Source organism: Erpetoichthys calabaricus, chromosome 1 (genome assembly GCF_900747795.2).
Source record: "Erpetoichthys calabaricus chromosome 1, fErpCal1.3, whole genome shotgun sequence".
Lineage (NCBI taxonomy): Eukaryota > Metazoa > Chordata > Cladistia > Polypteriformes > Polypteridae > Erpetoichthys > Erpetoichthys calabaricus.
In genome coordinates this window covers 238,421,811-238,445,112 of record NC_041394.2, presented here as the reverse complement: position 1 = coordinate 238,445,112, position 23,302 = coordinate 238,421,811, and the positions used below count along the sequence as shown (strand labels likewise).

Genomic DNA, 23,302 nt, shown 5'->3' with positions numbered 1-23,302 from the left:
GACACTCACTGAGCACCAAACCAAAAAGGATGTAAAGAGGTGCCCGGTGTGAGCTAGAGATGTGAAACAAGACCATGAGACTATTAGACAAGTGGAGCATTTGAAAGAGAAGGAACCCAAGGTGCCATTTGTCACAGTGACAGGATTAACAGGCTTTACATTCCTAAATGAAATGTTACACTTACACCTAGCAACGGGTAGGGCCGGGCAGATATATTAAGGACAACACTTTTTAAGATCTGATTTGGAGATTTTGGTGCCATCCTGAAGTTCATGGATGGTGACTGAGATTCTGAGGAGAACAGTGCAGACTGAACATTAAAATTCTCCAGCATTACAACCAAAAAGTCATGAGAATAGCAGAGAGGGCGCAGGAGGACACTAAATAAGTCAGACTAGCTGCAAAGTGAGGGGTTCAGACGAGACAACTGGCAGAGCAGGAACTGCACGAACAATAGGAACATTAGAGTCAGGCCAAGTGTGATTTTGTCGTATAAAATTACAGAGGAAGCCCCGCCTGAGTCGCAACAATGAACTCATGGCTGTAGGTGAAACATATAAAGCCTGCTCTGTTAACCACAATAAAGTCATTAATCACAGCAGTTGTCATATTATTAAGAGGCTGAACATTAAGGAATGCAAAAACTGGAAATCTTCCACACATGACATTTCAGTCAACCACATGACTACAGGCAGGTGCTTATTCCTTCTACAAGTGCATCTCAATTGCTTTTCAATGGACTCACATCCCATTCAGCATTGGAGGCTGCCGAGGCAAGTACCTTCTTTCTCTAGTCCTGTACTGGATGGATTTTCACGTTTCAATACACTCATCAGGCAGGTGTAGAGATAAACAACGGCATGTTCTGAAGAAAGGAAGTAAGGAAGGAACTCTGCCGAGAACTGGCACAAGGTGTAAGAGAAGATAACCCTAACTGAAGCACAGGATGCTCAACAGCCCAGTAAGAAATCAGGAGAGCAACAGCTTTTATATTCTTGTAAAGCGTCAAACACAGATAATGGGGGGAAACAGACTTTCAGCTTGACCTGTTTGGAAACCTGCAATGAGTGTTAAGATTTGAACAATCCCAGAAGCTTGAGACAGAAAGGCTACTTCTAGAATGTGTGATCTAGTTAGCTGAGTGCCCCCTAGAGGTCATAATATACATGCCGTCTTATGTGCACTAACTAGGCATTGTTAAAAACTACACACTGACTAACTTAACTAAGGAAATCAGTGTGATACAGTGTGTCAGGGGTCCTTGGCAATGCAAGGTTTTAAAAACTGTGCAGCTTAGGCTGTGTAGTTGTAGGTGTGTGCTGGCAGAAAGCTGTGCGCCCCCAGAGTGTTTAACTTAGGAATAGGTTGATTGCTCATCCACATGTAAGTGCAATTAGCACAGCCACACCTTATTGATTCTCCTTAGGTTGTTTTGGAAAGCTGACACTCAAAATGACAAAAGGGGTCTGAGTGGAAGAGGGGAAAACCCAAGAGAGGGAATGCAGAATCGGATGACTGAGCCATGGTGGAGCAGATGAGACAAGGCGGCTAGGATGTCCCATGAGGAACAATGCTCTCAGGTGTAGGCGCCAAATGATGGTGTCAACACAACATTTTGGGACTTGGAGTACCCCGGTGGTGACCAGCTGAGATGGCTGGAACGAGAGCCGTAGAGGGGACCGTGTTCGCTGATGTCTTAGCTCTGCTGAAAAGACCCAAAGGTTGAGCAGGGAGGATGGGGGATAGAGAAGTACTGGAGTTGAGAGGCGAGAGAGAAAGAGAGAATTGATTCTGACACATTCTGATTAGCACATTGTTGAAGCAGCCACAGAAGTATCCTGTCTAAGTACAGCTTCACATTTCTGGGGCACACTGATGATGTCAGACAGCTATGTTTGGAAAATAAAGACATTTTTTAAGATGGGAAAATAAGTGGTGTCCTTTTACCCTGTGCTTCACTCTGTTATGTTGATAGCATTTCATATTACTTTGAAGAATATTACTGGACACTTCATTACATTGCATGATTTTTTTTCTGAAGTTTGTTGTGATAGGACATGAGGAAGCAACTTGGGGCCTTTGTATTTCTGTACCTATAATTAAGGTAGTAGTCAACAGCCAAGGAACACCTACAGTAGCATACTGAACTTTGTGTAGTCAGTGAATGGCAGATAGTGTGAGATATTTAGGTAATGAAGACAGACGTTTAAAGGTGTGGTAATTCTTCTAACCAGAGAACAGAGAGTGGTGTTGTTCTGCATGATGGTTAGCACATGTACACGTGACAATACTGACCCTATAAACTTCTATCTACTGCTGTTGAGGCACTTCTTGAAGACATACCTCTCTATAAAGCCTGATGGGACGACTAGAGCATTTCAACTTTCTGCTTCTCCTGTGACTGTTCTAACACAATCAACTATCAAACTACTCTGATCTTGTTTGACTTCTACGTTTTGGGTAATAGCCATACTAGACAGCAGACAAGGAGACCCAATGTTCCTGCTATTACTTGGGGCAATTCTGGAAAAACCCATAGGAAAATGGAACGGCAGGAGCATGCTGGGTTGGTCTTACAGGAAGTTCACATCAATGATCTGCAATTTGCAGATTACATGGTTTTACTGGAAGCAGATGAGCATCATTTGGAAATACAACTGACAATGGTGCATCAGAATGGAAAGAAATTAATTTTACACTAGAAAAGACCAGGTCAAAGTGATGGTGATAGGTAACAATAGCATTCCACTCATTTACTCGGAAGGGGACGGTTTGGAATGTGTAGATAAGTCTTTATATCCGAAATAACATCTGATAATACATAGGGAACTGGAATAGTGAGCAATGCTTTTGCAAAACTGAGCAGCATATGGAAGAGTAGGATGATCTGTGCCACAAATAAACTCTGCATTCTGCATGCGTGCATGATTTCTATATTGCTATACATATGGTAATCTTGGACTCTAAAAAAGATGGCAATTGAGAATTTGGATGCGTTCAAAATAAATTGTTACTGCAAAATAATAAGTTGGATGGACAAGGTGAGTAATGAAAAGACCTGAGAAGATCTTAACAAAAGAAGGTTGTGGATAAGATCAAAGCAGGGGTACCAGGACTGTCCGAGCATGTATGCAGGATAAATGACAAACTAATAAAAACAGTGATGACTGTTTTTTTGACTTAAGAGAATGAGGACAAGAAGCCAACAGAATAAAATGGCTGGATTATATCAAGGAATGGACTAAAATGATCATTCACTGGGCATCCCCACATGGCCCAAAATAGCAAAGGAATATGGGCAAGGAAGAAAGCTCCCAATATTTGCCCTAACAATCCAGAGGGCTGTTGGGGTATAACGAAGATGAGAATGTTAAAAGAATAGAGATTGCACTTTTTAAACATATACTTACAGCAATTCCTTGCTTGCGTCAGGGCTTGAGTCACAGCAGGCATGTTTTATTAAGTAGCCCAGAAGGCCAAGCAGCAGAACAGAGGCAACCACAATCACAAAGGGAACATACCAGGCATGCAAAGAGTAACTGTTCTTCGTCATCTTCATGTATATAAAGCTGTTCTATAAAGGCAAACCAGCTTGCATTAGACTACGACCTCTTAACTTTCTGTCAGTTGGTTTGTTCATTCTTTTTCTAAATTCTACTATTTTTAATACAACAGGAAACTGTCCTAGCGGCATTGTTCTCAGAAAGTCCATCTGACAGCACAACTGTATACCCATGGGCAACAGTGAAAAAAAGAATATGAAGATCAAAATGAGTAAGTACTTCTTCACACCAAAAGTGCTATGAATCTGGAACAAACTACCAAATCATGCAGTTAAAATGAAAAACTTGTAAGCCTTTCACAAATATCTTAATGAGACACTAGGACAATTGAACTTGGTGATCTTTCTGGTTTGTCAAACCTCTAAATGTCTTCTTATGTTCTTGTTTAAGAATTATCAGTTAGTGTAATGTGGTGCCCAGACAAAACCCATGCAAACATGAAGGCAAAAAAGAGGTTTTCAAATGTGAGAGGATACAAATCTCAGGGTGAAAACCACAAGAAGACAAGGAGAACACCCTTCACAAGACTTGTAGTTCACAGAGTTTAAGTTCCATGAGGAGGCAAAGGCATTCTCATGTAATGGGTGCAACTAGAATGATTGCAAAGTTGTTCTAGTCACGTAATTTTGTCACAGCTAATCAATTTCAAACATATTATAAAGTTCATCATTCAAGACTAAAAAACAGTCCTATTATGATTAATAAGAAAGATGAAAAATTGTGTCACCTGTGTTGTTGATGGAGTAGTCGTAGAATGAGGGTTGTAAACGTCAAGGGTGATTGTCACTGAACCAGTCTGTACAAGGCCTTTTGGCCCTGGAACCCCTGCCAACAGGTTGTCATCCATTATATAAACTATGAGCCTGTATTTCCAGATTTTGTCAAGGCCTTCCGAATAAACAAAGGGCTCTACCAGGACCAGATTAGTTTTGTTAGTGCCCGCCGCAGGTGACAATGAAAAATGGTTGTTGACATTACCTATTGGCAAAAAATTCAATTAGAAAGAATTTCTAGTGACATAGGTGCAAAAGTGAACATTCCTAAAAGAGACATATTTGATTGAAAATGTTAGCTTAAATTCTAGTCTGTGTCTTAGAACATATACTTACCTTTTGTGAGTACACAATGCTGCATGTTCCCCTACATTGGGGTACAGAGATTGAATAAATGCTTTACTGGGCTACTGATCAACCACTGGGATTGCAAGTTTCTCTGTAGGTCACTTAGCCTAATGAAGGGACAGAATTTGTATAACAGCCTGTATAAGCTAGGTATTGCTATGTGCAGTTCAGAGCACCAAGCTACAAGAAAGACATAGCAGCACTTGAAGCTGTGCAGAGGACAGCAAACTAGTGCACCTCAGGGCTTAATGGAACATGTCCTACTGTGACAGACTCAGAGACTTAAACCTGTTTAGACTGTGTGTGGACCTAATCCAGATCTTCAGATTCTCAAAAACATTGGTAAAGTAGACTCAGCAGAATTCTTTCAACTTAAGGATGAATTGCAAACCAGTGGAAATTAAGGGGAAGTGCATGTAAGACTGAAGCCATAAAGTACTTCTTTATGCAAAGAGTTGTGGGACTCTGGAACAAACTACAAACTACAGAGACATGTAGTTGAAGCAGAAACCTTGGCAACCTTTAAGTATCTGGATGAGATATTGGGACAGCTTAGTCCTTAGCTAAACAAACATGCTTGATGGACAGAATGGTCTCCTCACATTTCTTATGTGCTATGTTACTATATTCCATTAAGGTAATGGGAGAATATGAAGGACAAAAGGTGTTTGAATAAACAACTCACATTACATCTTCCTTGCATCTTTAGCTTCATGTATATAGTAACAAAGTAAAGGTGCACCAAAAGTCAGCTGAACATTATTGCTCATTCTAAATCATCATGAGGTGTCCAAAATTGGGAGATTTAAATGGATAACTCCCACACATGAGAAAGAATAGGGAACACCTACAATAAAAACCTGGATGGCTTGGACCACTCAGTCCCTGAAAACCAACTCCAGGGTATGTCTGCTCAGGTCCACGCATCACAGGTGCCAAGCTGTAGCCCACAGGCTTATTTAACATCAAATGAGGCTGCAGTTAAGGCAAACAAATGAATTTTATTAAACTTTGTAGTATGAATGGCCCAGTGGGGTCTAGGCAGTCTTTTGGCCTTAGAACCCCTAAAGATGTTGTTTTTTATCCTCCAGCTTAAGATTTTTTTTGTTTGTTTTAGTTTTTTCTGTCCTCCCAGCCATTTGACCTTATCACTGTACTCATCTGTAGAGTATGATATTGTACATAAGGACACTTCTCTTCTACTATATCTATGTTTTATAAGATATTTTTCTAACTTCTTCATTGTTATTCTTACTTAATTTAATGTGTTTTTCTTTTCCTGTAACTTTCTCTTTGACATTTTGTAAAGCACTTGAGTGACATTCTTTGTATAAAAATGTGCTATAGAAAAAAAAAGTTGTTGATATTATTAGTGGATGTGGAAGCAGTAAGTAAAAGTGAACAGCCTTTCTCCTTAAAGGAACAATTAATAACTCTGACAATTAGTATTTTAAAATTGGAGACCAATAACGTTGTTGAATAATGATAATAAAATTTTAGCTATGATATTTGCTAAATTAATAACTTTGACATCCTGCGGTGGGTTGGCACCCTGCCCGGGATTGGTTCCTGCCTTGTGCCCTGTGTTGCCTGGGATTGGCTCCAGCAGACCCCCGTGACCCTGTGTTCGGATTCAGTGGGTTGGAAAATGGATGGATAACTTTGACAATTAGTATTTGAAAATTGGAGACCAATAACGTTGTTGAATAATGATAATAAAATTCTAGCTATGATATTTGCTAATCAAATAAAAGCAGAAGTGAGAAGTCAGGTTATAGATGATTCTCAATCAGGAGTTCTGAATGGAAAAAATATTTGTGGTGATATCTGGTTAATATTAGGCTATTAGTTGGTTATAGTGAACTAGCCACAGTACCTGTCAAAGACAGGTAATAAAATAATCTTTATATATAGTACGCTACCGTGGCTGTTCATTTGTCTGTCCAGGATTTTAAATCACCTGTAGCTCGCAAACCATCTGACCTGAAATTTGGTACACATATACCATGTGACGTCTGCTATCCACTTTCGGGTTGATGATTGACCTCCAAGGTTATTCCTCTTTTTATTTTTATTTTATTTTATTGTAGAATCAACTCTCGGCAGCAGCCAGCAGGGCGGCCGTGTGGCACATGTGTACAGATGCCATTCTCATCCCTACCAGCTTCGCCTTCACTTCCTCTACCTCTTCATATCTTAAATCATTCTTGAGGCAGATTGGAGACTTAAGTGAAAAATTAAGGAAAATGTACTAAGAAATTGCAACACAAACACTGACTTAATCAGTTTTAATGTAAAAAGATGCTGACGAAAGAAGAGAAGGGCTGCTCAGGACACAGCAAGCGCATCAAGGTCTGAGCAAACGAATGCTAAACGTACAGAGAAAGAGCATGAAGACTATGAATGCTCAAGTCAAGTGTATTCACTGCACGTTATTGCGCAATGCGCCATTACTGGTTTTAAAAGATTTGCTATCTTTTGCAGTACATGTACCTTCAGGGCCTTACCTCTGCATTTGCATGTGTGAATGTCACTTAATCTGTGTTAAACTTTCTCCAGCGTGTTCCCATAAAGCCTGCTTCTCTGACCCTGTCATTATTTTTGAGGTGCCTTTCTCACCTTCTGTCTGGTTTTATACCTGCTGTCTTTGAAGTCGACTCTCTCAGTATGCACCTTTACTCTTCTTTGTGCATCTCACACTTGCAGTTCTTCTTTCATTTACATCAGCAAACTCAAACTGACCAATCAAATTGCTCTGAGGGACTGGACACACAGACCTTAATGTTTTATTATATAGCAGATAGTAGTTTGATTTTATTTTTGGAATTTTATAAAAAAGGATTATTATTTTGCCTTAGTTTATACTTCCAAAATAGTGGTTAAAACACACTGTGATTGTAACAGTTGTATAAAATAATTTGTTGTCACACTTATGTTTGCTGTGAGAAGAAATACTGTATTTGTTAGGAAGATTTTATATCATCTTTTGCACTTTTGTTGGCTTTTTCAGATGTTAACTACATTTATTAAACAAGATACTTTTACTGGCACAGAAATTTTAGGCAAAGAGATTAAAATTTGTCAACTGGCAAAAGATTTTTTTAAAAAACAAAAAAAATTAAAGATATCAAATCATAGATTCCACAGTTATATTCTCAGGAGCCGGGTTTATTTTTAGATAAGTGGAGTTGTGAGTTATTTGTTTTGAATGTTTGCCAGCCAGATAACATCTTAGGAATTTCGGTCAAGGAAAGCATAAATTACCAAGGGACAGAAATTGCTAAACACCAAATAATTAGATTAGTAAGGAATCAAGATCCAGTAATGGGAAAAATTAAGGAAAGATATACTTTGTGGTTCAAAAAGGAATTACTGCATGATTAGTAGGTCGCACCATATATGATTATAAAACCAGATGGCTATGCAGAGTTATGCGGTGTATATAACATATGCCAGAGAAGTGTTACAGAATCATACACTGTTTTAAACGCTATATGGAGAATTAAAGTCCACTTTTTAAAAATGTGGTACACATGTGAATGAAGGCCTGAATGTGTGAGATATTAAAATATCCAAAACAATGTGTAACATTATGTGGTTACAAAAGTATTTAAAAATGAAAATGCTACATGGCATTTTTCTCCTAAAGTTATTTTTCATACTGTAGTTGGAATTGAAAGTCCGTTAAGACATAACTTTAACATGGCTAAATAAAAATCCAAAATTAAATTAACAGTTTTCTAGAAAATTAGGTTATTTTTAGAATTTACTGAAAAAGTAAAATATCCTGTTACCGGTAAAGAATACGCAAGTGTATTTGATGAGATTCTTAGTGGAGTGTTAACATTACCGAGAAATCAAGATGCTGGTCATACAAATAAAATTTTTTTTTCTATAGATGCCTTAAATGGCGGGAATTTAATGGATGTTAATAGTCTATGCTTCAATAATGCTGACCTTCCCATTAAATATTTTTGGAAGGAATTTAAAGTGGTGTACTATATGGTTAGCATTTAATAGATACAATTAAAAACAACCCTAATAAAATGATTATGATTGCGATGATGTTCTCTGTGGCTTTCAGAGAAACAAACAAAATGTATATTATTAATTGGAATTGGAATTTTGGAGAAATTCTACATTCACAAGATGAAGTGGACCAAATTAAATCCCAAATGTGTATTGTTTAAAAGTAAAATAAAACATTGTACATCGCCATCATTCAATTATCTTAAAATCGGAAGGCAACTGTAACTTAGAAACCCCTGAAAAATTTATTTTGAAATGGATCCCTATACCATATTTTAGTCATTTATTAACATGTTGATAAATCCTTATTGAATCCTCTTAATCCTGAATATTTCATTGGGCACTTATTGTAAAATGTTTTTGCTTTTTATTTCTTAAGCAAATAATTTAAAACACACACAAAGAAGAATAAACTTTGACATGTACCTCTGAGAAAGTGCTAAACTCTTCCTTGGGGTCAATGGCATTCCTACAAGGTACTGCATTGCCAGGACATAGCGCCCTCCGGTGGCCCCTGCTGTGATGCTGTCAGCCCTTGAGTTTGGTCCCTGGTTGACCTGCATCTGCTAAAAACTAGTAGGGCCTGGTGGTCCATCCAATGTTTTGTCTGAAGGCACTGAGCACCCCCTCAGCACAGGGTTTTGCTCTGCTTTCTGGGCAGACTCCCTCTTCCTTTTTCATTGGAGGATTGATCAGAACGCAGTGGTTCTTTAACCCCAAGTGAAGTCTTACATGACTTAGCTGGTGGCACTCTCTTTTCCCTGCCCTGAGTTTTCTCCTTTTCTTTGATGTGAGATGTTTTTTTATTTTTACAGACCCTTCAGATTTTGACCTTGGACCAAGGTTGGGTCATTCACTGACATTTTGGGACATATTGACCTGTTTCAAGTTTAGGATTGGCCCAAGCACACCTGATGTGATCAACATAATTTCCTCTGAAAAGACTCACCTGAATTTATGATGTAGCGCATCGATCTTGATCCCGAGTCTTTGTCAGTGCATGTCATTGTGAGAATGGTGTCTCCAAGTGGTGTATCAACAGACACCAGCACTTCATTACTGCTTAGAACACAGACTGGTGGGTTAACATTTGCTGGGAGGATGTACACAATGACCTGGAATAAAAGGGGACACCTGTAAGTCAGAGGGGCATACCAAGTTGATGCTCAAACCACAAAGCCTCATAAGTGAAGACATCTTCTTGGCCGTATCCGTGGCATGATACAGTAACAGATTAGCTGAGGAAGAGGGCAGGAATAAGGCTAATCAGAGGACAATAGGGCACATTTTACAAAAAATATACACTGAATTTAAATGGCATATTTTCTGATTTCCTGCAGAAATTACAGGAAAAATAACGCAGCATACACAGTAAGAGTTATATTGCTTTAACACAATTTAGCACTCTGAAACTTGAGCAGCAAAACTCAGGGTTGTGTGGCGTTGGACCAGTCACCATTCCATCACAATGCAGCACAGGATTCAGTTCTGCATGAATGGTTTGTCTCCCTCTCACGCTCACACAGGGCAAATTATGGGTTGGCCATTAACATAACCTACCATCTTTGGGAATTACAAGGAAAAACAGTATACCCCTGGGAAGAATGTGCAAACTTCACCCAGGTATCATCTTGGAGTGGGATTTGAACTCAGCAGGACCTGTAAGGTGGCAGTGCTGCCCACTATGCCAATTTAGACCCGTCATTTGGCCTAATAAACTTATGTTTGGGATGGGCTGGAAAAAGCAATGCAGACATGAGCAGAATGTGCAGATTCAAAAAGGACCATGACACGGCACAGGAGTTCTTGACCACTGACCACCATGCCATCACTGGCGAAAAACGGAGTCTTATACAATTTTTAAATCCGAGATATATAATAATGAAAATTTAATTTAGTTGCTGTTGTCACTGGTCATTTATCATCTTCAGTGGTAACTGGTGTGCTTTGTCTGCAGTCTTTTTCAGCTCCCATGTCCTACTACAGTATCTCTTTTTGATGCTTGTTGTCTTCTAAAAGAGCTGGACTGCCTTCAGAAACTGACAAATCCTGGAAATATGGAGATGAATGCAAAATATTACATGCAAGTAAAAGGAATGCTCATTATAAATACAAGAGCAGCTCTGGTCTACAGTGAAATGATTTAGGAATTAAGTTGATATAGAACTCTCATCATCTAGACAACATGCAGAAGCCATTAAAGTGGCAAATAAAATATTAGTTTAAATTTGGAAAAATATTGATTATACGAGGGGAAGAATAGCTAAAGTTAGAAAATGGGATTTACAAGTAAATTGAACGAACCTTAACAAACCTGATAATGTTGTTCTCAATGTAGTCTCCACCTTTCTCAATGCACTTGTGCAACCTGCCTGGAAGTGCCTAGATTCCAGCAAAATAAAAGGTTTTTTATTGTCCTCACAACCACTCGTGCACCACTTTCTTCACATCATCATCATCTGTCTTGAATCGACGACCACCCAGATATTTTTTTAGTGGTCCAAAAAGGTGGAAATCACACAGTGCCAAATCGGGTGAATAAGGAGGATGTGGCAATAACTCAAACTTTAGTTTCTCCAGACAGGCCTTGTTGTTCTTAACAGTGTGTGCGCAGGTGGGCATTGTCTTGCAGTAAAAGGACTCCTTCAGACAACAGTACCCGCCGCTTGAATCAAATACTAGGCTTCACATTGGTCTCCAGCAAGTCACAGTAACTTGCACTAGTGACTGTAGTACCCCTTGGCATGTAGTGTTCCACAATAACTCAGGTGCACGACTGGTTGCGAGGACAAGACAAAACCTTTTATTCTGCTGGAATCCAAGCATTTCCAGGCAGGTGGCGCAAGTGCATTGAGAAGGGTGGAGACTACGTTAAGAAATTATTATTATAACTGACATTATCAGTTTTGTTAAAGTTTGTTCCATTTTCTAATAAATCCCATTTTCTAACTTTAGCTTAAACCTAGACAACTTCTTAAAAAGTATCTGAATGAGATAATGAGACACTGCCAGCTGAGCCACAAGAGCTTGACGCAAACTTACATCCATTATATAAAGTTATTGCATTAACATAAACAACTATTACACATTTCTACAAATTGGGTAAAGAACGTGTTTTTTCTCATCAAGAAGCTCTGTAAGAATATGCAGAAAGTAGATAAATAGTGAAACCAAGGGTCTGAATTTCAACTTTATGATATTTTGGACACTTAAGATGAAATGCATAGGAATTGAGCTGTTTTGAGTTAAATGGCCTCTTTTTCTAGAAAGTGTCCAGCGTTTCTTATCTTTGTGGTGGTAATGCTTGAAAACACTCTTCTAGCAATAAATGCATATCAGGGCTTCCTTCTGTTTTAATCAAACTCGACATCTTCCTTCCTCTTTCACTTTGATCCACGACAGTCACAAGTTACGTTAAGCTCATTAGTAAACTACTTGCTTTTTCTTTTTTGGATGCCGGCATATCTTTATTGGACAAACTCTAGCAATCCATCGACACTTTATGTGTGCAGTTACATGAATGTTTCTATATGCCAGAAGAGACATGTGGATGAATTTTTTAACCTGCTGACTAATAACACTGAATCTTTTTTATTCTGTAAAGGATTTAGATATTCCGTATTAAAAACATGCTTCATTCTTACTTTAACAACATTGCTGTACAATTGCTGAGGTCCATGATATGTGGCTGTCACATGAAACACACATTCAAGTACTTCATTTTGAAGCCAGTCTGGTCTCATGATTAGCTGCAAGTTTCCATTGAGTGAATCCAACCAGAACACATCGGGAAACGGGCAGGCTGGTGGGCTAGAAATGGAGAAAGTCAGGTTGGATAAATGAAGGTGCTGGTCTTTGACCTGTATTCGACCAATTTGTGTTCCACCTGCAAAAACAATAGAAAAACACATACATTGAAAATGAAATTGGATAACTAGAGAAGTGCCTGTATGTTTAACTGGGGCTCAAATCATTAGCTCAGCATGTTTTATTAAATGTGATAATATATGAAAATGTAATATGAAAAGAAAAACACACTTTTTGATCATAACTTTGCAATGAATGCATATATTGCAATAGAGATGATTAAATGGGAGACATTTTTAAGAGGTACACTAACAGTGTCACAGACTGCAGAGAAAGTAGCCTCACAGGATTCTAGAGGAACTGGATTCAGATTCATCGGAGTATTTAGTGAACTCGTAGCTAAATCACATTTGAAATTTTCTGTTTTACTCTATCATGTGTACACCTCAACTTCACTGCAGCAATGTCACTACACAATGGTGCCAGTTTATCCTGTGACAAGATGTCCAATGGTTCCCAGCCCCAACGTGGGTGTCCAGAGTCATTCCTAAATATCTTTATTTGTTTCACATTTTCAAGTTTCCAAATTTCCCCCTTGGGACAAATAAAGTTCTATGTATCTGTTTTAGATTAATATCTTATTGCAGAAACTTACACAGACACTGGCCTATGCTAACATAGGGACACCACATTTAGTCGGATCACCTCAGTTCCATTCAAAACAGACAAGATGCGGCAAAGTGCCCTCCTGGTGAAATTGAAGCTCATGTCTTTGTCAAGGTACTTGCTGGCTAGTTTGGTTTAACCATAAATGTAATCCTCAAAACAAGACTTCATTCAAGTGAAACCTCCAGCCTTAAAACCTAGAATGAGCAGCCTGGCACCTCCACTTAAGGACAGATAGCTTATGTATTCTATTTTTGAAAATTACCAGAGATGTCGGTAACACCACGTGCAACACCAGAGACAGCTTTCAATAAAATGTTTGTGTTTAGTGGTTTGCATTCTGTGAGGTGACCCGTTTCCTTTTTTGTTGCCATTGTTGTTCAGGTTTGCAGAACATAGTGCACTAATAACATGTACTAGCCAACCCGCTACGCCGCATAATCAGGCCACTTTTTTAATGATTTTTAAGCACAGGGAAAAAATGAACATTTGAAAAATCCGTAATTTAATAAACCACCAAGAAAAGTAACATTGTAACAATGCACGGTACGAACCAACATACAATTGTCCGTGACTGAAAACTGGAGGACCGCCGTCGCACCTTCTCCTCCTAGAGCGAGGGACGGGGGTGGATGGCGCTCAGGCGTGGAGGGCGGAATGTTAGGAGAGGGGAAGGATGCCCATTCCGCCCCCTCCATCATGCTAGTCTGCTGATTTCTCGTTCAGTACGCACTGCCTGCTCATGTGCCCACCCCCAACTCGTCACCTGAGTCGTTTTCGTCTTTGCACAGTCCACATGCACCTGTGAGTCACGTTGACTGTTTATTTTCCAAACTACGCCTCATTCGCTTTTGTCTCTGGTACAGTCCACATGCACCTCTGAGCCATGTACTTTTCATTGTTCTTTGCGGTTCTGGCTGCTTTTCTATATATAATCCACCAAGTCACCCATCCATTGTAGTAGCGAGGGTGGGGGGGGGGGGCGGGTACAAAGGGCAGGGACGCAATCAGTGCGAGCGTATGACCCGCACTTACTGGGAATTCCACGTTTGTGGGGAACAATTGCAAGCCCCGGTTTCCATCACGAATGGGGTTCAACGGCTTACCCACGCCTCTCTGCACCAGGTAGACACACGTTGATCCATTCAGTGTAGCGCGTGCATTTACCTGATGGAGGAATCTGTATAACATTGAAAGAAGTGTTGTTTCCATTAAATAAATTTGAAGCAGTGGCCATGGAAGGCAAATGAACAGTCAACGCGGCTTACAGCTGGATGTGGACTGTAGCACAGACCAAAGCGAGTGAGTATGTGTTTGGACGTGGGAGGACGGTGAGAGTTGGCGGGCGTGGCTGTGAGGTGCGTTCCCTATCACGTGGGAGGAGGGTTAGTTTGTGGGCGGGGGCTTCGTCGTTCGTTTCCCATGTTTTGCGATGGTGGACGTGTCGTAACCTAAAAGAATAATGAAAAGTCAACGTGGCTTAGAGGTGCATGTGGACTATAGCACAGACGAAAGTGACTTATTACGGGGTGGTTGGTGAGTTGTTGCACCCGGGCACATGAGCAGGCAGTGTGAATGCCTAGAGAGCGGGGGTGGACGCGGGCCGGGGAATAAGAAGTGTTGGTTGGCGGGGAAACGTTTTCCGTGTTCCTGCAGGACCATCTAAGAAGAAGCATGTTTGTCGCGGATGCGAATCGCTGCATGTAGCGTGTAAAACAGTTTGCGATGGTGGACACCGTCGTGCGTCGTAACTGAAAAGTCAATGTGGCTCAGAGGTGCATGTGCACTGTAGCAGAGATGAACGCGAATGACGCCATGTTTTGTGAGTTGTCGCGTCTGAGTTGGTGGGCGTGGCTCTTTGAGTTGTCGCCCTATCCCATTTGGTGGACATGGCTGTCTTGCGTGCTTTCATGGGTGTCTTGCTTGCGCTGGCGGCGGCTTAGTGAATTATATATATAGATTGTGTAATTAGAGTGCTTCTTCTTACACTCTCACACCCATGAATATTTTTAATGCTGCTTTTATTTCAGAATGCCTCCCATTAATTAATATCTCTGCCTCTTTTTCTTTTGAGTTTTTATCTAAACCTACCAATATAAACACACCAGAATACTCTCATGGAGATATTTATTACTAAGAGACATCAGAAAAACATTGGTAGTTTTACTTACACTCTTTATTTTAGTGACCATTGCCCTGTTGCTTGCATCAGGAATGAATGATTATCAAAATGTCAGTTCTGTTTAACTGTGAAAAGAGACTTGAAATACTTTACAGTGCAATCCATTTTTGTGTGGATAGTAGGATTCTAGCTGAAGATCCAGATGTTGCTGTTAACCATGTAATGCCTATTTTTACAACTGTTTAAAGTAAAAAAAAAAAAAACATTAAGTCCATAGTGTGAACATATCTATTAAAGGAATTTGGTCCAGACTCCTACCAGAAGCACAGCTTCAATTATTAACTGACAACCCCTTTGTCAATTAAGAAATGAGTGCACTCCGCTGCTAGAAAATACAGTATTATGTCACAAAAAGTCCCCTCCTTGCCCAGACAGCTAATTTTAGAAGCTTGTCTTGTTACAGATAAAATGGTAAAGTACTTTATGATGTTTACTGTACTTTCTCCGTCTGTCCCTGTTTGACTAATCAGTCGTACCTGATTACTCTGTGCATTTGGATGAAAAGGACGGCCATCACCAAACATTTTAGCTAGAATCTCAAATGCACTTTGATGCAGTCCATGAAAGAATAATCTGTGGTGTTGTGCTTTCTTTAACCACTGAACAACGCCACAGCTTTTGCACCATTTATAGGTTGACCACTCACCCATACCTTTAATCTGATGTTCAAATTCTGGGCATTTCTAAGGTTTGGAAAGCATGAGTGGAAATTCTAGAGACTTTGATAATATATAAGCTTCCTTGTCTAACGAAGTGCTTAGAACAACTAATAGATCCCCAGTTCTTCTGCTTGTATCTAGCAACAATATTTTAAGCAGAATCAGTTAGCATTAAGACCTGGTTGCCATATTATTTCAGTGCCTACTTTGATTGAAAGTTCTATTGTACGTTTAAGGAGCAATGCAGAGCACTTCTTTGTTCTTTTTTTATTGAGCTACCAAAAGCTTTGGTACAGATGATCATAATCACCATCAGAAAGACTCTTATTGGTCCAGGCGAGATGGCATGAAACTGGAGCTGCGCTTATCATAGTGTCAGAACTCAGTGTATTGACTTGGAAAATATTCAGTCTAAGTTTACTGAAATAAAAAGGACACTCCTCAAGACACTGTGCTGCAGTGAGTTCTATTTGTGTTACTAATAAATTATATTGATAGCATGCTAAAAATTGAAATATTTACCTTTGTGGGGATGATACTGTTTTGTCTGCTCAAAATATAAATCAACTCATTCAGCATATTACGTCGAAGGTGCACTGAGTAACGCTCAAAAAGCCCTTATAGATGTGTTCAATAATTGTAAATGTCAGGTAAAGCTAATTCAGCTTACTTCTTCAACACGCAATATTTAATATGATTAGCAGCTTAACGTCATGCCCTTGAATATAGTGCAGCTCCTACAGGGGGCGACTTTAAGGGCACAATGTGAACTGATTTGAGTGTGACACAGACAAGCAGACCATAACCCAGAAGAAGACCCCTAACCTTACCCTAGACTGCACCTCTGGCCCAGCACTTCCAAATCCAAAAGCTTAAAAGGACAAACTATCTCCAAAGTGATGTTAGTTTTGATGTGACCAGCTAGGAAAGCACATGGGGATTTCTTGACTTATTTTTTTTTTTTTTTAGTTTTAATCCTTTCAAGGGCCATTAATTGTTTTATTTCTTGATACCTCATGCCTTTTGAAGCCTCAACCATCTCTTTCTTGTTAGAGTACCTGTAGGAACCTTGGCACATGATGGGGCACTCTTTTAAAACAGTAAAAAAGGGCATCGGTTGTGCATACAGAGTTGAGCCATGCTTTACATTTGAGGGCAGAAGAAGACTTGTTCAGTCTACTTTTCTTCCATTTATTGATTAGGATGACAGAATTTATATGAATGCTTCTGAAGTCCACAGATGCTTAATATGCATTTTAAAGCTACTTTGAAAGGTCAAATTTTAAATAACTGTAGATGTTTGTGAAGCATTAGTTGTTATTGCTGTTTTTGTGCGGTCCTACACAGGGCTGTGGTCTCAGTCAAGTTTCCTGCTAAAATATCTACACACTTAAAATATGTCCTTCTTGATGTTAAGTTTGACTCGGAGTTTGTTTTTCTGAGTTGGGTTCACTATAGAATTGAGGTTCACTGGGGTTTTGCTATCCCTTTGTTCCACTGCCACTAAACTTTTGGCCTTTAGCATGCACGATTTCCTTGAAATTTGTGTTTGGTTAAATTCCAAGATTGGTGGATAGCTTTTAATGCACTTTGAAAAAGTCCTTTGTGGAAAGCAATGTAAGAAAGCACTCTACTCATTATTAGAAAAGGGCTGAAACTGTTATTTGCTTTATTTATACTAATCTAACATGGTGGAAACGGCCTTTCTTTTAAATAAATAAAAAGTAGAAAATCAGAGTCACATTTATTGACCAAGTATACACACTGTCATGCATGCGCACCTGAGGATCATCTTCAAGACTCAACTGAGGTGATACCACTCCAGGGTGGGAGGGAGCACTAATGCTTACAGCTTCTTCTCTTTCACTCACAGTTCTGGGAAGACACCCACTAAGGACACCTTGTCCCACCTATGACTTCCTGATCAAATCCCATCCCTTCCAGACCCACTGCTATAAAGCAGGACAACAGACTGGAAAGAGGGGTCTTTTGAGGACCTAACCTCATACAAGGGCTTTACTCTCCTCTCTAAGAGTGCAAACTTTTAACTCTCTACATATAAATATGACAAACATAAACACAACTGATAAGTTCACACCTGAAGAAAATGCAAGCCAAGGAGTTTGAATGTGTGCCTGCATAGTGCAAGGTAGTGTAAGAAATACTGAATGATTACTGATTAAGACAAGAAGAGAATGAAGATGCATTTGTATGACACAGCTCCCTAGTCTCCAGACGATTTGTCCCATCTTGAGGTTTAAAGACTTACCACCGGATGCTTCAGAGATATTAAACACATAAGGTGACTGGGTGAAGACCAGTGAAGGCTCTTCTTCAGGTATCACTTCAATAATCACAAAGGCTGTGGCTGCGTGACAAAGAAAGATGCAATAAGAAGTTTAGGTCAGGCCTCGGTGAGTCTTCTTATTAATAGTTTCAGAAATATGTCAAATAATTTCAGGCACCTATTCTCAGCTTACTAATTCTTCCCTATTTTATAATTCTACAAAATTTTCATTAACATGAGCTGCTCAGATAGGAGGGTGCCAAAATGTGCAAATGAGCTTATAAGACAGGGCTATTCAGTTACAAATTTAGCTGGGCCAGACATTTTCAGTGGCCGGTAAGCAGCAGGTAATGACAAATTTGAAATCAACATGAATGTATTTTAAAGCATGTTTATTCATTGTTTCCCTTTTACATTTGATGCCATCTGACACAGGCACATCAAAAAGTGTATTAAAAAAACAACAAAAAAGCAATAACTGAGCAGAATCTGAGGTAGTAGCAATACTTTTTTTCCACTTTTAAAATAAAATAATTAACATTTTGTTCGCATCCAACCCAGGCACATCTCAAAGTGCATAAAAATAAAAAAGTGCACAGTATTAGCAATAACATTTATTTTCCTTTTGAAATATGAGATCCTCCCCCATTTTAAATGGGTGGTCATGACAGGCAAGGTAATTTTTTTCATAGAATTTAAACTACTGTATTTCATTCACACAGTTTTAACAACACCTTTTCCGTGAATTTTATTTTTTTATGTATGGCATGAGAGTGGATTAGTAAATTTATTTTAAAATGTCTTTGTACAGAGTTCTTGTATGTCAATTAATGAATCATTAATTATTATTATTACTATTATTATTTGTACTAAATCATTTTCAAAGTTTCTTTGTTGATGAGCTCCCGTTGAAGATTTTATTGGTAACAGAACATACTGTGCGCAAGCCAAAATGACTGAAGTAACAATTAACAAAACCATTTCGATACCATTTTAACAAAGTTTACTGTCCACCGTCAATCACAGGGCAGCCCAGTAAAATAACTAACACACTCTCAACATTAAAACGCAGACTTCATCACATCGCTGTGCTTGACGAAACAGTGGGCAGGCGGCTGCTCGTACATGATTACTGACGGACAGACCAGCATTTTGCATGAGGTATGTGTCACATCAAAAGGTAAATGGCATGCAAAGATGCGAGAACACAAGGAGATCAATGACACCTTAGCGTGCTGCTCCAAATCAGAAGGGACAACTGAATTCCACGTGGCACAGGTATCTTCATAACAGGGGAACTATATGGTGGGCAGGGGAATTTCAAATGTTTTGCATGACTACCTTTTGTTTTGATGACCGGTTGCATCATATTCAGCTCTTCGTTCATTATTCCGGCACAAGCGGAACCAGCATCTTGTTGAAATTCATGGCCGTCCCCTCAGCAGCGCAGTGTACTTAGAAATATTTTCTCGCACGTCCCTCCACCTCAGACATCATTTTTGCCGCAACTCCATTGCACCCATAAACCAGCCTTTATGCGGCTCAGGGATATGCAAGGGGAGCACGTACCGACACATGTTAACGGCACATTCGCTCAACAATAAAAAAAAATGGCCTTTCGCATCTGTTACAATATAATAGCTTAAAGTTGCGATGATTTCATTTGCTACTGGCAAACTAGTCAGACAAGATAATTGCCAAACCTATTTTTGGTCGCATTTGTAATCATTTTAGTTGCAGTCTGGAGCTCTGAAGGGAGCACGAGCTGGGCCACTTGGAGGTTGCTTCTGGGCTGCCATTTGAATAGGCCTCTTCTAGGTAATTACCCCCATCACACAATTACAGAGCCCTGTTCTGCCCTGAAAAAACTGTCTTCATCCTGTTTAGGACTTTAAAAAAGATGAACATCTCATGTTGCTTCTTACATCTGCCTAACTGAAGCCAGTTCAAGTGTCCTCCTCAAACAAACTGTATAGACATGGGGTGACGGTATAAATGTCAGACAGACGGCCATATCTGAGATGAAGAAAAAGCAACACCAACTACTGTGCCACTAGACTGCCACAGAAAAAAAGATGCAGAAAGCAAATAAGATAAAAGAGGAGAATATAAGAAATGGCTGTTTATAGCCACTGAGGATATTTTTACTTATCTTAAAACTTACTTTGATAAAAAGGAAAAGCTGTGTCACGAACAATAACAGACAAAGAATATTCATGTGCAGAAGTAAAGCTGCTTGGATTGTCATACTGCAGCTCTTTCTTTAACTGTGAAAAAGCAAATACAAGGACAAATTAATTATAATTGCCTACACTACACTGCTAGCACAGAGACTTATGTTACTTAACTGAAAGAATCCCAGCCTACCTGTAATAAGTCAGTGGGTAACTGATGTTCTATACTATTTGATGTTGGAAAAAAATTAAATTCTTGCTTAGTGGATCTGTTCAAGACTTTTTTAAAATACAGCAAAATTAGTTTCATAAAATCTTAGCCTTTACAAGAGAATGGGGAAGTTGGTGAATCAGATGGAGGGCATTTTTGTTTCTTTTTCATTTTATTGTCACCCATTGCATGACTGCATTTGCGTTGTAAATTGGGATCCTAATGTGGTATCAGTGCATGTTCCTAAGCCCCCTCTCTAAGATTTTATTCTGATTATTATGGGAAGGAGCTGGGAAATATGCGTGGCTTATAAAACAAACTTAAACAAGTAAAATTTTCTTCTCACAGTTATTTTCTGTTTGATTGCTTTGTTAAAATGTCATTAGTGTCTCTGGGTCTGTAATTTAAGGCTTGGTAAAGAAACGCCGCCGCCTGTTGTGTCCTGCCAGCATTCAAGATCAACTCAGAGATTTGTTTCATCAAAAGTTGGTCATCTTCAGAAGTTTGTTTGTATTTTTTATTTTCTTTCATTCATTAATTTCTTCTATTTCTGCCTAATTTGAGGTGCACTGAATCCTTTATACTTACAATTAATAGAAAAGGATAAAAAAGTAAGAACGTGGTTTTGAGAGGTTTTTTTTTTATTAAATTGGCAACAAATTCTAGCATACCGCTTTGGTTCAGATGTAGAGTCATTTTGAATTCCCAATACTTGACCCTGGCCTGGCTCTAAACTTTGTTTCAGTATTTTTATTTGTCACCTGTTCATTTTCTTTCTTTCTTTCTCTCTTTCTTTCTTTCTTTCTTTCTGCACTATCCCATTCAAAAACAGTTCAATTACAAATTATAGTGTGTGGCACTGTATAAAAAAATCACATAATTGAATGATTCAAAGTTATAAAGTGGAAAGAAAAATAGATTAACAATGGGAAAAGGAACAGTCAAAATAATAGAAACAGTTTAATGGAAGAGAAGAACAATGTTCATTGAAAACAAAAATTTCTTCTGGAAACTATTTAATCACAAGCTTTAGAGTTTATCAAAATGCATCCTTTCCTTTGGACAATCATACATATATTATACATATATTATATATATACATATATTATATATATACATATATTATATATATACATATACATATATATACATATATATACATATACACATATATATACATATATACACACACACATATATATATATATATATATATATATATATATATATATATATATATATATATATATATATATATATATATATATATATATATATATATATATATATATATATATATACACACACACACATAAAAATAATGAATGAAGCATACCATCACTGATTGACCTGATCCATTGGAACCAAGACCAAAGTTGTTATTGTTTCCTACAGCAAACAGGCAGCAGAATGTCATTTCCCTGTTAACTTCATCAACATCGTGGTCAGTGCAGTTGAGCTTAACTAATTCACCACGTGGTCGTTTAGGCTTAATTGAAACCCTATAAACATGAGAGAGATAAGAACAAATTGCTAAACATTTATTTGTTCCTGTTGAACCAAAAAAAAGAAAGTTAAAGAGAAAAAGTATTTGTGTGTGAAAGGGTTTTAGATATTGAAAGCCATGTTTCATAACACTGTGAATTGCGTAATACAAAATTTTAAACCTTTAAATGAAAATTTAATTTCATAAAATTTTTAAAGGTAATATATAAATACGGTACTGGATGTGTATGTACAGTAATTGTTTAGGTACACACAGAACTTTTCTTATTTTTGTTTTCTGAAAATGACATGAAATTACATGAAAATGCTGCCCTGACCAAAGATGCAACAATATTTTTTAACGCGTTAAATAAAAATTTATGCATTGACATTCCCTGGCCAAATATATACAGTATATTTGGTATACACCATATACATAGAAATGATAATAAACAGACATATTGGAGCTTCTCTGAAGGGGCTGAGTGATCGTAATGACGTAATTGACTTAAAGTACAAAATCTACATTATAATCAAAAGTCCAAAATGAATTACAGTATCATCTGCCAATACCGAGGTTGTCTCAGGTTTTTAACACTTATAGACAGCATACAGGTGAAGTACAGTTTACTTTCTTACATATAGATGAGACAGAATGAAATACCTGTTATTGACTGCATTGAAAAGTTTGTTGTTGCTACCAACCTCTAGTCCTTTTAATGGGAAAAAGTGAACACAGCACAGGACACAGCCAGATTACCAAAATCAAAGTCCTTTTGCTACATGTCAATATGTAGCACTGGTGTTCATTTTCTAAATTTATTCATAACAATCATTACTGAATCCACTTATCCACTTCCGAATTGTAGGGTCTGTGTAGCTCATTCTGGAATTGTTGAGCACAAGGCAGAAACCAGAAATGTCGCTCTTCTCTGGACCTTTTGTAGTGCTTCTATGTCCTTTTTTGTACCCTGAAGACCAAAACTGTACACAGTACTCCAGGTGAGGCCTCACGAGTACATTATAAAGCTTGCGTATAACCTTCTTGAACTTGAACTCTACAGACCATGCTACATAACCTAACATTCTGTTTGCCTTCTTAATGGCTTCTGAAAAT

The 23,302-nt window shown here is 38.5% G+C and overlaps 1 protein-coding gene across 1 annotated transcript; it reads right to left on the bottom strand.

The window, feature by feature from the left end:
- Window positions 1-3,232: 3,232 nt before the first annotated feature.
- Window positions 3,233-23,070, bottom strand: LOC114646546 (cadherin-related family member 3-like). Its single transcript, XM_051928966.1, has 9 exons — window positions 23,025-23,070; window positions 22,850-22,898; window positions 22,037-22,202; window positions 20,480-20,582; window positions 18,298-18,396; window positions 12,359-12,600; window positions 9,664-9,829; window positions 4,292-4,542; window positions 3,233-3,575 (listed from the first exon to the last, which is right to left on the bottom strand). The coding sequence occupies exons 1-9, from the start codon at window positions 23,068-23,070 to the stop codon at window positions 3,408-3,410; spliced, it is 1,290 nt and encodes a 429-aa protein (XP_051784926.1). The 3' UTR covers window positions 3,233-3,407.
- Window positions 23,071-23,302: the final 232 nt, after the last annotated feature.

What these genes read in the sequence shown, in the direction of transcription:
- LOC114646546 (XM_051928966.1), bottom strand. Translation starts at nt 23,070, where the DNA reads ATGAGCTACACAGACCCTACAATTCGGAAGTGGATAAGTGGATTCA. An exon ending in TTCAATGCAGTCAATAACAG is followed by an intron (nt 22,203 to 22,849) that starts GTATTTCATTCT and finishes TCATGTTTATAG; the next exon opens with GGTTTCAATTAAGCCTAAAC. An exon ending in CTACTCCATCAACAACACAG is followed by an intron (nt 3,576 to 4,291) that starts GTGACACAATTT and finishes TTGCCTTTATAG; the next exon opens with AACAGCTTTATATACATGAA.